This window comes from Physeter macrocephalus, chromosome 13 (assembly GCF_002837175.3).
Source record: "Physeter macrocephalus isolate SW-GA chromosome 13, ASM283717v5, whole genome shotgun sequence".
Classification (NCBI taxonomy): Eukaryota; Metazoa; Chordata; class Mammalia; order Artiodactyla; family Physeteridae; genus Physeter; species Physeter macrocephalus.
Genome location: NC_041226.1, coordinates 50,551,572 through 50,568,214, shown reverse-complemented (window position 1 = coordinate 50,568,214; position 16,643 = coordinate 50,551,572). Strand labels below are relative to the sequence as shown.

The 16,643-nt window shown below is 36.3% G+C and overlaps 1 protein-coding gene across 4 annotated transcripts in view; it reads right to left on the bottom strand.

Moving 5' to 3' along the window:
* Window positions 1–1,431: 1,431 nt before the first annotated feature.
* The window catches only part of UCHL3 (ubiquitin C-terminal hydrolase L3), a 50,614-nt gene continuing 35,402 nt past the window's right edge, over window positions 1,432–16,643 (bottom strand). For 3 of the 4 annotated variants that reach the window (XM_055089700.1, XM_055089702.1, XM_055089703.1), the window contains 3 exons: window positions 7,271–7,346; window positions 2,388–2,446; window positions 1,432–1,641 (listed from right to left, as the gene is read on the bottom strand). In XM_055089700.1, coding sequence (XP_054945675.1) covers window positions 1,558–1,641; window positions 2,388–2,446; window positions 7,271–7,346 — 219 coding nt within the window. In that variant the 3' untranslated portion in view covers window positions 1,432–1,557. Of the gene's footprint in view, window positions 1,642–2,387; window positions 2,447–7,270; window positions 7,347–11,854; window positions 12,250–16,643 lie in introns of those variants that run through there. The other variant, XM_055089701.1, reaches the window with a different exon arrangement.

The window sequence follows — 16,643 nt, the reverse complement described above, 5'->3', positions numbered from 1 at the left end:
AGGGATCGAACCCATGCCCCCTGTGTTGGGAGCACAGAGTCTTAACCACTCGACCACCAAGGAAGTCCCTCTTTTTTAGATTCTTAAAATACCACTTATCTCATGTTGCAGCCTCAGGAATCCACCCTAACTCAGTGAAGCATGTATAAAACATCTACATTCAATTCTATGGGTTCAGAACTTCATTCTGGACCAATCTGGTCTTTCTTCTGCTATACTCATTCCAACCCATCTCTGCTCTGTTTTTTGGTTTTTTTTATTGTTGTTTTGTTTTGTTTTGGGGGAGTAAAATGTATATACAGTGAAGTAAGATTTCAATGAGTTTTGCTAAATGTATACACCTGTGTAACCAATATTCTCCTAAAAAGATGAAGGACCATCACACCAACCCTGTGTTTTGACGTTAACTCTTCAAATACTCTTCCACCTTTCCACTGCCTTCCACCTTATCCTTTAAGACTTAACTGAAGCCCCTTCGTCTTCAAAACACACCCCAAATTCACTCACATACCTCAATCTAAATTACTACGAATTTTAAGACCCTAGCCATCACTATCTGTCTCTTAACTAAAGCAGTGGGCTTCTCACGTCTCTCTACCCCTATTCTTATCCCCCTCCCCAATATATTATCCACAGAGTAGTCAGTGATATAAAATTATAAACCAAATCAGGTCACTCTCCTGCTTAAAACCCTCCAATGGCTTACCATCACACCTGCAATAAATCCAAATTCCTTTTCCTGTATTCCTGTACAACTAAGCCCTCCTACTCTGACCTCATCTCTTGTTATCTTCTCATTATTTTCAGTGCTCTGGTAATATGAACCTTTTTTTCTGGTCCTACAACACAGCGAGACTTGCCTCCTTTAGGGACTCTGCATTAAATATTCTCTCTATTCTCCCCGCCACTCTCCCCTCTTCTCCCATTTCTATGACTGGCTACTTTTTGCTATTCAGATCTCAACTTCAAAGTTACCTCTCACAGAAGCCTTCCCTAACCACAAAAATCTAAAGTATCCACTCAGTCACTCTCTAACACAAATCCGACTTTAATTTCTGCATAGCAGTCATTTTTGGTATGTGTCTTATTAATGTGCTTATCATCTGTCTATTCTCACAAGAACATAAGCTCTGTGACTAAGGAACTTGCCCACAGTGTTCACTGCTGTAACTCCAGTGCCTAGAACAGTGTCCAGCTCATTAAAAGTAGATGCTAACCAAATGTTTGCTAAATAAATATATGATATATGTTCATACTATGCAGATGGAAATTGTGCCTGTGTCCCAATACAGAATCTCCCATGAAACTCAAAAAGAGTAAGAAAGATACAGCTAGTCATCCAATAAGGTAAATCCTTCATAAGAAAGAAACGGAAGAACTGCAGCTTTAATTTGAGGCAAAAATAATATAAAACACAGATTAAGCCAAAGCTTAGTTCACATAAAGTTTAATCAGTCAAGTTAATGAAAATATCAAAATTTTTGAGTTAGTGTATGGCAGAAGAAATTTAATTTTGCTGCAAATAATACAGTATTTGGTGTTTCCATTCTGGACAAGCTAAGCTGCAGAAAGAGCAATGGCATTGAATCTCAGTTCATCAGGGTCACGTTCCATAAACTTCTTGCAAACTTCTATGGCATCCTATAGGGAAAAAAGATACATAATCTTGCAGTTTAAAAATGTGTTTTACTTAAAACTGATAAATAAACGTTTCACATTTTCCTAATCCATACTAATTTTATACCACAGACTTCCTTTCTCAAATAAAAAATAACTTAAAGGACACCAGAAGAGTGAATCGCTGGTGGTTTTATTTGATTAGTACAAAAGTATAAGATCCGCTAAGTGTTCTTTCTTAAAATGCTTTTAAGAAACTTGTAACATGAAAATTACATATTTTATTGATTCTAAGCCATAAAATTTGTTCGTAAATTTAAAAGTCTCTAAGATCAAGATATAAATGATGGTATCTTGGATTTAATGAAATATGGGATATGATGTGCATCTCTTTCAATACTATTCTTGTCTTTTTCAAATTTGATACTTGTTCACACAAAGAGCTCTGCAAACCTCTTTATTTGCTGTAGATTTTTAACGCTAGTTCAAATTTTTCTTTTTGGGTTTTCTCCAGAGAGCCAGGACAAGGAGAAATACAGAAAAATGTTATCCCAGTTATCTTTTAATTTATTTATTTTTGCCATGCCACGTGGCATGCGGGATCTTAATTCCCTGACCAGGGATCGAACCTGTGCCCTCTGCAGTGGAAGTGTGGAGTCTTAACCACTGGACTGCCCAGGGAAGTCCTATACCAGTTCTCTTTAGAGATGTTTTAAAGATAACAAGAACATTAATGACACTGAAGGTGGGCCAACAAGTTTTACTGTTACCTCTAATAAGGTTTCATCACTAGTTTCCCCATGGTTAATTGGAAATGGTTTCCGTCCATCTGTGGAAAATAGATGAACAGGTGAATGGTTAGTTGTTTGTATAGGATGATGTACTTTCTTTCCTTCTTTTGAATATTATAAACAATTAACAACATGTATTTCATGTACAAATTTTTCCAATTCACCCAGAAATATCCTTTATCCATGTTTTGTTTTAAGTGGGATCTAATCAAGAATCACATATTCTATTTAGTTATCCTATCTCTTTAGTCCCCCTTAATTAAGAATGACAGGATAATGTACTTTCAACTGCCATTTTCCTCTTCCCACAGTGAGGCAAAAGTTAAAATAATATATCCTAAAACAAACATTTTAAGTATGCTACCTACGAATATTTTTAACACTAATAGTTATTTAGAGCCTTGCTTCCATGTTTGAAAGCCTATATTATCTTCATAAACAGACGTTATTAGAAATATATACTATTGGCTTTAATTTCCTAAAAAGAATATGCAAAATTAATGTCAGCTTTTCAAAGGTTATGACCATCAGAAATATAAAAAATTTCTTTCTTCACTTTAAAGCTTTCTGATGAAGGCTCCTAAGTAAGACTGACATGTTTATACCAATGAAAGGAAGCCACTACAAGGTTTATATATTACTACTACTAATTGTGTACCAAGGTAGGAGTATAGAGCAACAATCTAAATAACCTAGGATTATTTTGCTGACCACCAAAAGTAATCAGTATCACCTTGAATAAACTAGCACTTTTTCAATACTATGAAAAATGAAAAAGTCCAGAATTATATAAACTCCTGCTAACCCAAAGTTAACTGATACTCTCTATACAAGCCTATAATTTCAGATGTTTTATAAGTGGCACATCAAGTTCAAGCCATAAAACACAATTCCCTCTATAATTTCATGGCTTCTAAACATAATAAAAAGTTTTGAATCAATATGTATACATAGTGATAGACCTGGACTAAAAGATACTACTTTTAAAGAAAATATGAGTGAAAATTAACCAAACCAGAAAGCAAAACAGGACAATTATGAAATCTGGAGAAATAAAAAAGTTGAAAAGTACATTGACTATGGCTCTTCTGAGAATAGTATTTCTGTAGTCATAAGAATATAAACAACTATAACAACACTGGAAGAACAGGAAAAAGTAAACCATGTATTTTGTGATTGGGAGGGAGAGGTAGGTAAAGAGGGTGACAAAGGAAAGCTAGATTATCTTCATTGTGGGAAGCCAAGGAATAACATTAGGTAACTTCCACCTCTAGCCAGAATGAAATAATGTACTGGACTAGGCCTTCCACTGGAAACAACTAAAGACCTGGACAAAATATCTGAAACCACTGTTTTATAGACTGGGAAATAGGTAGCCCAGAACTGTTAGTAAGCCTAACAGTAATATCCACTATCTGCCAGTGCCAGAAAGGAAAACCCAAGCAGCCTACAGCAGCCTCAGTTAGGAGACTGAGGGGAAAGAAAGCAGAGTTCAAGGAGGCTGAGGCAGTTGGAGTTTGCACAATGCCAGGAGGAAGGTAGCTGCACACTTTGGCGAGCTGTTGCTCTTTGTCTGGGACCAGGCCAGGATCAGTGGGCCAGCTGGGGGCGGGAAGCAGTGTGTCTGGAACAGAGCTTTGGGCTGGGGTGGTCAAGAGCTTGTTTATATACCAGGGGAATGCGTAAATCAGAAAAGAAATGAAGGATAATGAGAGCTAGATTTCCCATGTTCAGAAAAGGAAGTCACAAATATGGATAACACTAGAATAAACTGTATAACATTAGGTTAGAATCATAAATGTGGATGTAAACAAATGCTTTTTAATATATAGAGAAACATATATAATTGTGTGTGCATGTAAATCCATATTCACATACATGTGTCTATGTATAGAATACATACAAATATTTCCTAGCTCTGTCCTCTGAGAAAGCCTAGAAGTAATGACATCTTAATAGCAATGAACACACTTAGCACCCAGGTCTTGGTTCCAATCATCACTTCCCAATAAAAGGAACCAGGGCTCCTTGGAGAAGTGGCTGAACACAGGGCTGGGGCACGGAAAACAAAGGATGAACCAGGAAATGTTGTTCTACTAGAAAGTTAGAAAGTGCTCAAAAGAATGACACGGACACATCAAAAGGACATATGCCAGGAACTACATGAAGCCCTAAGGACAAGAGGTGATAACAGAAAGATGAATAACTCAGTCCCTTTCATGAGCTAACCTTACAATTAGGTATAGAATGAATATATTAAAGACTACCACTATCCTTTGTTATACAATTGTCCTGTAGAAATTACCTTGCACCACGTCTATAATCATATAGCCTTGTTTTTTAAAATAAGGGTACTTAGAAATGACTTTTTTTTTTCTTTTTCTTTTCTTTTTTTTTTTTTTTTTTGCGGTACGCGGGCTGGAGCACAGGCTCCGGACGCGCAGGCTCAGCGGCCATGGCTCACGGGCCCAGCCGCTCCGCGGCATGTGGGATCTTCCCGGACCGGGGCACGAACCTGTGTCCCCTGCATCGGCAGGCGGACTCTCAACCACTGCGCCACCAGGGAAGCCAGAAATGACTTTTTTCTTAAAAACCATATGCTGTTCTCTTAACCACTGTTTTCTATGCACTAACTCAATACTCCTCTTGATCAACATTCCTTTTAAATTTATTAGGAATTTGCGTCAGGGCTACCACCAATTCCCCTTGCAATGAGTCAGCAACTGCCCATCTTCATTTGTCTTGGATTCATCCCTGTCCTCTATAACATCTCAACGATTCCAGCTATTCTTTAGAACTCTGAAATTCTTTAAACTCATTTAAAGATTGTAATCCTCAAAGGGCTCTAATTCTCTATCAGCAACATCAATCATTCTTCCTGCTAAAGAATACTAGAACCAAACAAGACCTCAGTAGTTCTGCCTTCCCTTTCTGATGTTCTTAGTTCAAACCAATTTTAAAATACTTTGGTGCTGATCTTGGCATGCTACAAAAAAGAACCATTCTGCATATGTAGCCTATCCCTGATACACGTCTTTCCTTCTACTGCCCTTTTAGTCTCTGAGCTCAGAAAGCTAGCTAATCAGTCAAACTGAGGTTTTTAGACAACTCATTCCTTCCCATGAGATGATCAGAGATTTTTTTCTTCTGAATATCTTTTAGATGTTATTGTTTGCTCTATTATGAAGTCTCCCATTCTGAAAGTCACCATTACTTTTACAGTCTCTGGTTATGGATCATATTTATCACTCCTCTGGCCTTTCCTAAATCTACTTTCTTGAAGTCAACAGAATGTGTCTGATAAGTCTCAGCACTCTCTTTACTTCCACTTCTACTAGTTACTCTTTATTATTCAGCATTCAGAGCAGAAACTAGCTTCCAGCAATCAGACATTTGAAATCCCCAATCCCTATTACATTTTATCTTTATGTGGATTATAGAGACTGAATTAGCAAAGCATATGTTCCAAATTGCTCTGCAGGTCTGTTATATACTCTGATGACAACTATTTCATTTTAGTTTGAGTCCTACTCAAATCACTCTACTATTGTAGATGACCCAGAGGGATGTACATTCCTTTCCTTGTTCCCTTTAATAGAGCCACTTCTTTTTAATGAAGTGTATGATTCTGTTGCCATATTCCAAATATAAAATCCATCTAAATTTTATGGACCACATTTACAGTCACAATCAGAGTCCTTTTGGAACTCTTCAGTCTTCAAGTAAGTTAAGGAAAATGAAAGCGAAAAGTTAATATTTACAGCAAATGAGAAGAGAACTGAAAATCATGGTATCTAGAAATTGAAAAGGATTTCAATTTTTTGTTTCTTTATTCGACTTTTTTTTTTTTTTTTTTTTGCGGTACGCAGGCCTCTCACTGTTGTGGCCTCTCCCGTTGCGGAGCACAGGCTCTGGACGCGCAGGCTCAGCGGCCATGGCTCACGGGCCCAGTCGCTCCGCGGCATGTGGGATCTTCCCGGACCGGGGCACGAACCCTCGTCCCCTGCATCGGCAGGCGGACTCCCAACCACTGTGCCACCAGGGAAGCCCTCGACCTTTTTTAGTCAAAGAAGGTCTCAGAGAGAAAGACAAAAAGGACTCATAAGTACTATCTACCAATTTTGAAAGAATCATAAAAGTTTCTTCTGCCTGAATGAATCAATTTAAACTATCCTCGAGTTATTATCCTCTAAAATTATCCTCTAGTTATCCTTTAATTATCAATTAAAATATCCTCTCCTCCAAATGCAAACTAAAGTAGTCCACCTATAGTTAAACTTTTAAAAGGTAAGTGCAGGAATAGGCCAAAATACCAAGTAATTAATCATGGCTACTTTGACACATGCCTTAGGGAACTGTTGCCAGAAAACATAGACTCCGATAAAGTCTTTTTAAAAATCAGATGTGATACAAAGGGATAGTACAAAAGCCTGAAAACTAGTGATACTCAGTATTGAATACAAAAACTAGTCATTATGAATAATACACTATGTTTTAAAACTAGTTTCAGGATCAAGATGGTTCACCCAAGATGTTGATGATAACCGACTCAAAAATTTAGTAAAGACTGCTGAAGTGATTTACAGGAGTTTCCTAAATGATTTAGCAAAGCATTTTCCTGCTTTGCTAAAATGCAAAGGTGGTATGCAGGAATTCTTGAATTACAAGTTACTTGAACATCAAAAATATATTTATTTTTTCTAGTAAAAATTTTTAAATGGAAAACTTCCATTATGCCAACTCAATGTTATATGGTAATCAATTAATTTATGTAAACACAATAAATATCAACAGTTTTATCATAAATACAGATTTCCCCATTTACTATTTCTTTCCCCAGGATAAATTAAAATAGTTCTTACCTAATTCATAGAGATGCCCATCTACATGAACTAATGCAATAAAATGAAGATCTACTTTTTCATCTATATTTGGTGCCTGGAATAGGAGGGGAAAATACATATTATATATATTAGTAGTCAAACAAATCAATCAACTACATGTAAACACATACAAATAATATCAAATGACATGAAAAAACATTTATCCCATATAATTCAAGGCTTAATCTTTGATATAATGGACAGAGTGAACATGCCTACATTTATAACAAATGTGCTTGCCCATCAACAAGGAAAACAATGACTCAAGGCACACCTTTCTTTTTTTTTTTTTGCGGTATGCAGGCCTCTCACTGCTGCGGCCTCTCCCGCTGCGGAGCACAGGCTCCGGACGCGCAGGCTCACGGGCCCAGCCGCTCCGCGGCATACGGGACCCTCCCGGACCGGGGCACGAACCCGCGTCCCCTGCATCGGCAGGCGGACTCTCAACCACTGCGCCACCAGGGAAGCCCCACCTTTCTTAATCTCAATTGATTTTAACCTAAAGTTTTGTTCACTCTGGAAGCCCAGCACCTAGCACAACACCTGGTACATAGTCGGTATACAGTGCATACTTGCTGAATGAAATGAATGCATTAACTCATTTGTCTAATTTCTGAAACTTGAAATAATAAAGTTTTTAGAAGTTTAATAATAGCATAAACAGCGTTTAAAAAAACTTTGCAAGTTAAATTTTAGGACATCAAGAAAGTGAGTTCTTCCCTTAATGATGTAACCTTAATCTCATTTTTTGAAAAATGCAATATAGACTTAGAATAAAATAAGTATTTTTATTCATCCTAGATTCAAAAGGTTTAAAAACGAAGAGAAGGGGCTTCCCTGGTGGTGCAGTGGTTGAGAGTCCGCCTGCCGATGCAGGGGACGCGGGTTCGTGCCCCGGTCCGGTAAGATCCCACGTGCCGCGGAGCGGCTGGGCCCGTGAGCCATGGCCGCTGAGCCTGCGCGTCCGGAGCCTGTGCTCCGCAACGGGAGAGGCCACAACAGTGAGAGGCCCGCGTACCACCAAAAAAAAAAAACCAAAACGAAGAGAAGCAGGAAAATAGCCCAAAAGATTAAAGGAGAAAAAGGGAATATGAACAAGTTAAAGTAAAATTTAACTTAGCCTACGATTTTTCTTGTTTTCTCAGTGAACTATTTGATATTAAAACTCTACCCAGGTTTTTTTAGCTTGCCAAATTCAATTTACATGAGCAACTTGTGCTACATTTCTTAGACATTCAAATAACTTATGCAAGTCAATACATGATAAACTAGCACTGTTTACAATATATAGTAACTACACAGATAACACTAATATGTGTTAGCTATATACCAAATCTAAATGGTTTGAAATGAAATATAATCACTGTTAAATGTAAGTACAAATTTTAGAGGCAAAAGTTTTAAAGAGGCATAATCAAGTTATATCTCATATTATTTAATATCCAGTAAGTAACACAACAGTATCAACTCTAAAATTTCTATTTTTTCACCCTCAAGTAATTATATAATTTTAAGTTTTAAGTAATACGAAGTTTTCAGATACAGAAATTGAAAGGAACAGAACAAACATTACTATCTTGGATTTACTGGATGCCTCGAAAGCATTACAGATAGTGACTCATCTAACCTCGTATTATTCTTCAGAGATTATTGCCCTCAAATTACGAATGGCAACAACGCAACATAAATTGCTCTGGCAAACTAGCTCTTCCTAAATTCAACTTAGAACTAAAGAATTTCACAGTTGGTAGGAATCACAGTTATGTAGTTTTACTGTTGCTCCAATGCTAGGCTGCTCTCTATTGTAGCCCCATCTTGTGGTATCCCCGCAAACAACAGGGAACTGCCACTAGGTTTTCAGGCAGTCCATTCCATTTTGACAGTTTTGTTAGAATTATCCTTCATACTGAGGCAAAAAATGTTTCCCAATATTTTCCATCATCTTAAAAAAGTCTAATCCCCCTTGAACATGATATTTCTTCAAACACTTAAAGACAGTGATAATGAGTTCCCTTATTTTACGGGTCAGAGAATCAAAGATTTTAGTGATGACTCAATCCAATACCCCCATTTCACCAATAACCAGAGAGAACCCAATTTTTCATGGTTAAATCTAGGCAATTCTACAAACTATAAATTCAATTCTATAACAAGAACACTACAAAAAATTCCTTATCCAACTGGGAAAGGGGCTTGATTTACTTATTTTAAGACACAATTCTCCAATAGGATATAAAGTATATTTAAAATCTTTTGAGCTATTATGTCTTTAAAATTATTACTTATTTTAACACCATCTCTTCTTAAGAATAATACCTCTAATAGCTTCTGCTTTTTACATTTTGTCAGTAAATACAACCGTGCTAGAGATAAAAGTAATACAACCAGAACCAGAGACCTGAATATGTACCCAACCCCTGTGAGCACTGGGTTTCTTATCTGTTTTGAGGTTTAAACGAAATGCATGAAACTACTTTGTAAACTGTTAAGTGCCATACAAACATTATGTGTTATTACAATACTAAGACTACATTATTACAAATGTATGGAGTCACTAAATCTGGTGACTCAAAATTGTGAGTCATTGTACCTTTTATCCAAAAGTGCATACTAAAAATACAAAACGCTAAAGAGGGCATGAAAAGCCTTCAAACTATTATAAAAGATAAATGCTCAAAATTTCTAAACCTTCCACAAGACCTCAGCACCTATTACAAGCCTTTTCCTTTGGTCAACTTCAATTAGTCAGAGTCTGAAATCTATAATTATCCAATTGCTTAAACATTATTCCACTGAAAACAAGAACAATACATAAAAAGCAAATTCCAGTAAGTCTTCTGTTTCAAAAAATGACCAATAACTAACAAAAGGCAAAAACCAGAAGCTACAGATTAGATAATTTTTACCTACATTTTCATATCTTATTTTTTACAAAGTTTCTTAATTTAGAACATACTTATTACCTTGTAGAATTAAAAAACGATGTGACAAATCAATTAGATAGAAATTAACTAAATGCTAAATAAAAATTTCAAATTATAAAAAATAGTTTAAATTTAATTTATAATTGTGGCGCTAAATATATACCAGGCACTGTTCTAAGTGCTTTATAAGAATTGACCAATTAATTGTCATATAAACCCTATGAGGTAGGTAATATAGTTGTACCCATTGTACTCTCAAGAAAATTGAGGCACAGAAGTGTTAAGTAACATGCTCTGGGTCACAAAGCTAGTAAGTGATAGAATCTGGTTTCAAATACAGGCAATGTCATTCTAGAATCCATGTTCTTAACCACTAGGCTATGAAAACACTTATGAAGCTATAAAGCAATGGAATGAACATGGGGAAAAGAATGCCAATTTTTATGACATGTTCATTTATATTTAGAATATTTTTTAAGTACAAAGGAATTTATTCCTATTTGGAATCAACTGTACCCAAGTCAGAATTTAGAAAATTAGGGTTTTACTCTGATCACCGAATTCACTTGTATCTCCTACTGTGCCAGCGTATGGCACAGTAGGGAAGCAATAAATATCAGATGGATAAATAAATATGACAAATGCATGTTGTGACCCAATGAGGATAATGAAATAGAGAGACACCAGTTTGGTGATACCAGTTTGTTGACGGAAGGCTATTTTGATGACCATACTGATATTTGATGGAAGCAGATGTTTAAGGAAAAGTGCCAAGACTCCACCTCATAGTTTGAGAATAGCTCTAGAAGAGTAAATAAGGGGAAGGAAAGAATGTCTGACACCAACTTTTAATTTTTTTAAGTGTGAAAGTATGTGTAATCAGACTTCCTCTGGCTTCAAAAGTCACGATGATTTACTGAAGTGTCAAGTTTCTTATAAATGTGTGGCATACACCAAATCTTTCAGATGTACCATTTCTAGGTAGGCTCTGCCAAGCTATAGTCATTACCATTAATTTTCTAAAACATCAGAAAGACAAGAACTATAGTTGCAATCCTGCATCTTATTTCAATTATGAGAATTATTAGAATTCCACCATCAACCTCAACATTTAAGGTAATTAGCACGATTACAAGAACAAATGTACTTTTTAACAGTTTGCTAATATAGTCAACTTAAGAAGGAGAAATTATAAAATTTGTGGGAAGTCTATATCAATTCACAAGGAGAAAAATTGTCACCTCCTACTTGAGAAAAGATCTTTAGAAACTGAATAGGCAGGGAAGATTGGATCAAGATTAAACCAAGTACCTGAGCCACCTCAGGGAATAAAATAGCTTAGATGAAACACCCTACACCATGGAGGCTTAGATTAAGGATAGAGTAAGTAAAATAACCCCAAAGCATGACAAGAGACTAAAGTCATGTTCAGAAACATGAAAAAAAAAATAAAGTAAGAGATGGCAAAGAACTCAGACGGTACACAGCATTTGTTGACCTGAGTCAACTAAATGAAATTGGAAAGATGAAGGGTAAGAGAATACATATTCACTTTAACAACTGACAGGAACTTAAACAGTATCATGAATGTCGATCAGCACTCATCAAAAGGCAGGGACCTGTTGGCGTTATATGGAGTGGAAAGATGGATGTTCACCAAAGCACTGGTGGGGGTCAAGCTGGACTGCAAAACATAGAGGTATGCTTGCAGTCTTACTGGGGGAGAAAAAGCTAATGGTTGATGAACCAAGAGAAAAGCACTTTGAAGACTGAAGAAGTTTAAGGGAAAAAATGGACTGCCCCTGTCACTGGAAGAAGAGATGGAAGATTGACTACACTTACAACAGAATGGAGACCCAAAGATGGTAGGCGTAAGAAGGGTCGCCAGCGACGAAGACGGAGAGATGGACTGGTAGCCTTTGCAGGGCCTACATGGTTACGTTTGACCCAGGGCAGGGATGCATGGTGACACCATGATGAGGCCTTCGCTCTGCAGTGGCTAGAATGAGGCTGTGATGAGGATGGCGAGGAGGACTACATAATTAAAAAAGAGAACATTTTACTGAGACCACGTTACTGGGAGATCAGTTATTCTTAAAAGCACCGTATGGTCATACTTGGATTTATATGGTCTAGTATTTTTAATCAATCATAATTTAGAAAAGGATCGTAAATGAATATTAGTTAAAGGTACGTGAAGTGGGAATACATAGCCAAAGTATCAGGTTATATTCCATAACTTCTGTTAAGTGCACATCTAAACTATCCTCATTTGTATAGCGCAGACTCATGGAATTATTTAAAAGTCACTAAAGTGGAATTATTACATCAAACTGTTTAAAAAAAAAAGAACACACACACACAAAACACGTAACACATACAAAACATACAAAGAATTATGTGTAAAAGAAAACTGTATGGTAAGAGGCACTGGTAAAAAGAATTCCTTAGCAGTAATAAACACTAAGGAAAAAAACAACTTCAAAATATAGAGGAGTGAAACAAATCCCTCAGAAGCTGATGCCATGCATAAACTATCCTCTTACTTAGGCTGAAAAGTTAAATGGAAACTATCATGGATTAGTAGCCATCTTTTAGTAAAAGAAAAAACCAGTGAAAATATGTATCACTTATTTTGTGCCAGGCACTCTTTTAAGCACTTTACATGTATTAATTCATTTAATCTCCCAGTAACCCATGAGATAGTTACTGTAATTATCTCCATTTTACAAATAAGAAATCAGAGCACAGAGAGGTTAAGTAACATAACCCAGGTCACACTGCCAGGAAGCGGCAGGGCTGGGATTCAAATACAGGAAATCTAGTTCTAGAATCCAATGATCTTAATAACTGTGGTGCACAGCCTAAGTGGCCAAGAAAAAGATTTTAATACTAATTTATTAGACCAGATTCCAATGAGCAGAGGAGTAATCCTCTTAAAATTAGATTTTTGGGAGTCACCTTTTCGAACACTATTGTACCACAAAAGGTGAATCTGACCTAAGAGTTTTCCACAAAATGCACATGCTAATAATAACTAACTTATTAATGGTAATCCAAATGATAATTTTACAATTGTTGCCTCCAATAAATAACACCAGCACATGAAACTGAGTTTAAAGTAGTATGATAAAATTATAATCACTAACAACCATAGTGAGAAGTAAAAAAAAAAAAAAATAGTGATATAAGTCCTTGCTTAGTAATAATGGATTTCACTAACCATGACCTATTTTCTTTAGGAAAATAAAGGGGTTTTCCTTGAATGATTTCTAAGACTCTTTCAACCCTGAAAATCCTATGATCCTACTTAGTACTTCTGATCTATGTAAATAATACAATAACCTAAAATAAAGGGTTTTAAAAACATGTTTGTGAACAGTTTAGCTGCTCATAATAAGAATCAATCAATTAGAAATACATAAATGAATCCTATACTTTGCTCTATATGGGAACAAAGGTGTATATAATAAAGTATCTGCTCTCACATAGTCTAACAGATGTTTGTCATATTCAATCTGATTACATTTAAATAAGAGAAAGACAGAAGAGTGGGGAAGAGGAAAAGGAAAATGGATGGAGAAAGAAAATGGAGTAAAGGAAGAGAGGAAGAGATGACTAATGAGTAGTGGAGAAAACAAAAATTTTCTAAGAATCTAGAGAAGGAGAGATTACTAAACCAGAAGTAGAACTAAAGGCATACATTGAAAGAACATATAAGGTTTGGGCAGGCAAAATGGGAAAGGTATTCCTAGCAAAGAATTCAGTGTGAGAAAAAAGACAAAAATAGGAATGAGGATGACATGTTCAGAGGACTAGACTAGCAGGTCTGGGATCTGACTTTACCCCTTCCATCTAAAAAGTTATCCTGTTACTTGTTCATAGGTGCTGGCAGAAGACATGAGACTCTTGTGTCAGAGACAAAGGACTTTACTCAGAGCACAGCAAGGAGCACGATCATCACTCTGTTAGTGTCAGTTCACATGAGGGCAACACAGAGGGCCCAGATGGATGGCTGCACTTACGATGGGCTGCATTAGAGGAGAGGAACACTGAGCTTGGGGAAACTGATGTATTATAATAAGCAGTAAGCAACCCTGTCTTTGTTCTGGAGGCAGACATTACCTCATCCCTCACAGTGCTTACTGGGAGAAAAGTGATTTCTAACTTCAAGTATGATGGCTCTCTTCTTTTGCCATTTTTGAAGAATGTTTTTTAAAACTTAAAAAAAAATTTCAAATTACAAAGAGTTACAAAAATAAAAAGAGTACAGGAAACACCTAGATTTACCTATGACATTTTACCCTAATTTGCTTTATCATCTGTACGTACACTCTCTTGCTCTCTTCCTGTCTCTCTACATAGTTGTTGTTTTTTTCTTCCTGAACCATTTGAGGATAAGTTATATATATCATGGTCCTTTACCCCTAAATACTTCAGTATTTCTTAAGACTAAGAAAATTCTCTTGGACTTCCCTGGTGGCACAGTGGTTAAGAATCCATGTACCAGGGGCCTCCCTGGTGGCACAGTGGTTAAGAATCCTGCCGATGTAGGAGACATGGGTTCAAGCCCTGGTCCGGGAAGATCCCACATGCCGTGGAGCAACTAAGCCTGTGAGCCACAACTACTGAGCCCGTATGCCACAACTACTGAAACCCGTGCACCTAGAGCCCGTGCTCTGCAACAAGAGAAGCCACTGCAGTGAGAAGCCCGTGCACTGCAAAGAAGAGTTGCCCCCGCTCACTGCAACTAGAGAAAGCCCGTGCACAGCAACGAAGACACAACGCAGCCAAAAATAATTAATTAATTAAAAAAGAAAATTCTCTTTTTAAATTATCAGTTATCACCTTCATAATTTCATATAGATATGGGCTGTGTTAGGATGTTCGTAGGTTGGATGTCACGTTAGACTTCTGTCTAACCTTCCATCCATATTTTAATTTTGTCAGTTGATCCATTCATGTCCTTTGTAGCATTTCCCCTCAGGATCTAATCTGGGAGCAGGTACTGAATTTTTTTGTCATGTCTCTTCAGTATCCTTTAACCTGGAGCATTTCCAACAGCCTTTGTCTTTTATGACATTAACACACAGTCCTCTTCCCCCATTTTTTAATATACAGTTTTTTTACATAAAAAATCATGCTCTCTGTGAATACAGCCATCTGTAATTCTTCCTTTCCAATCCATATGCCGTTTGTTTCTTTTTCTCGCCTTACTGCATTGGCTATAGGACCTCTAGAACAATGATGAATTTCCCTGATTTTCCCTTTTAATTATTTCTTCCTTGTGTGTGCTTTAGGGTTAATTTGCTCTTTTTTTTTTTTTTTTTTTTTTTTGCTACCTTTAGGTAAAAACTTAGATCACGGACTTGAAGCCTTTTTTCTTTTCTACTATAAGCATTTAATGTTACAGATTTTTCTCTAATCCCTGCTTTAGCTGCAACCTATAAATTTGGATATATTTAATAATTTTTCATTCAATTCAAAATGTTTTCCAGAAGACAAATTTATGGTTATGAAAGGGGGTTAGGGGAGGGATAAATTAGGAGTTCAGAACTGGCAGATACAAACTACTATATAAAAAATAGATAAAACACAACGTCCTACTGTATAGCACAGGGAACTATATTCAATATCCTGTAATAAATGACAATGGAAAAGAATATGAAAAAGAATATACATATATATGTATAACTGAATCACTGTGCTGTACACCGGAAACTAACAGCATTGTAAATCAACTATACTTCAATTTAAAAAATTTTTTTAAATGTTTTCACATGTTCTCTGTGACTTCCTCTTTGATCCAGCAAGCTATTTAGAAGTGTACTGTTTAATTTCTAAATATATGGGCATTTTCCAGATACTTTTTACTGTTATTAATTCCTAATTTAATTCCATTATGGTTAGAAAATATTCTTTGTATAATTTAAATTTTTAAAAAATGTTTTAAGATTTATTTTCTGATCCATAATATGGTCTATCCATGAGCACTTAATCATTTTTTAGAACAATTTAAAAAACAAAATTTATTTTATATTTACCTTCACTTGTTCCATTTCCAGTGCTCACCAATTCTTTGTGTAGATTCAAGTTGTAGTGCAAGTAAGCTTGTAATGAATTCTCTCAGTTTTTGTTTGTCTAAAAGACTTTATTTCTCCTTTATTTTTGAAAAATATTTTTGTTCCATCGAATTCTTTCAGCATTTTAAAAACCTTTTTCTTCTTTTTTTAAAAAAATATTTATTTATTTGGCTGCGCCGGGTCTTAGTTGCGGCACATGGCATCTTTGTAGCAACGAAGGGTTCCTGCGTGTGGGAGCTTCGTTGAGGCATGAGGGATTTTTAGTTGTGGCACACAGGATCTTTTAGTTGCAGCATGCAGGATCTTTAGTTGCAGCATGTGGGATCTAGTTCCCTGACCAAGGAT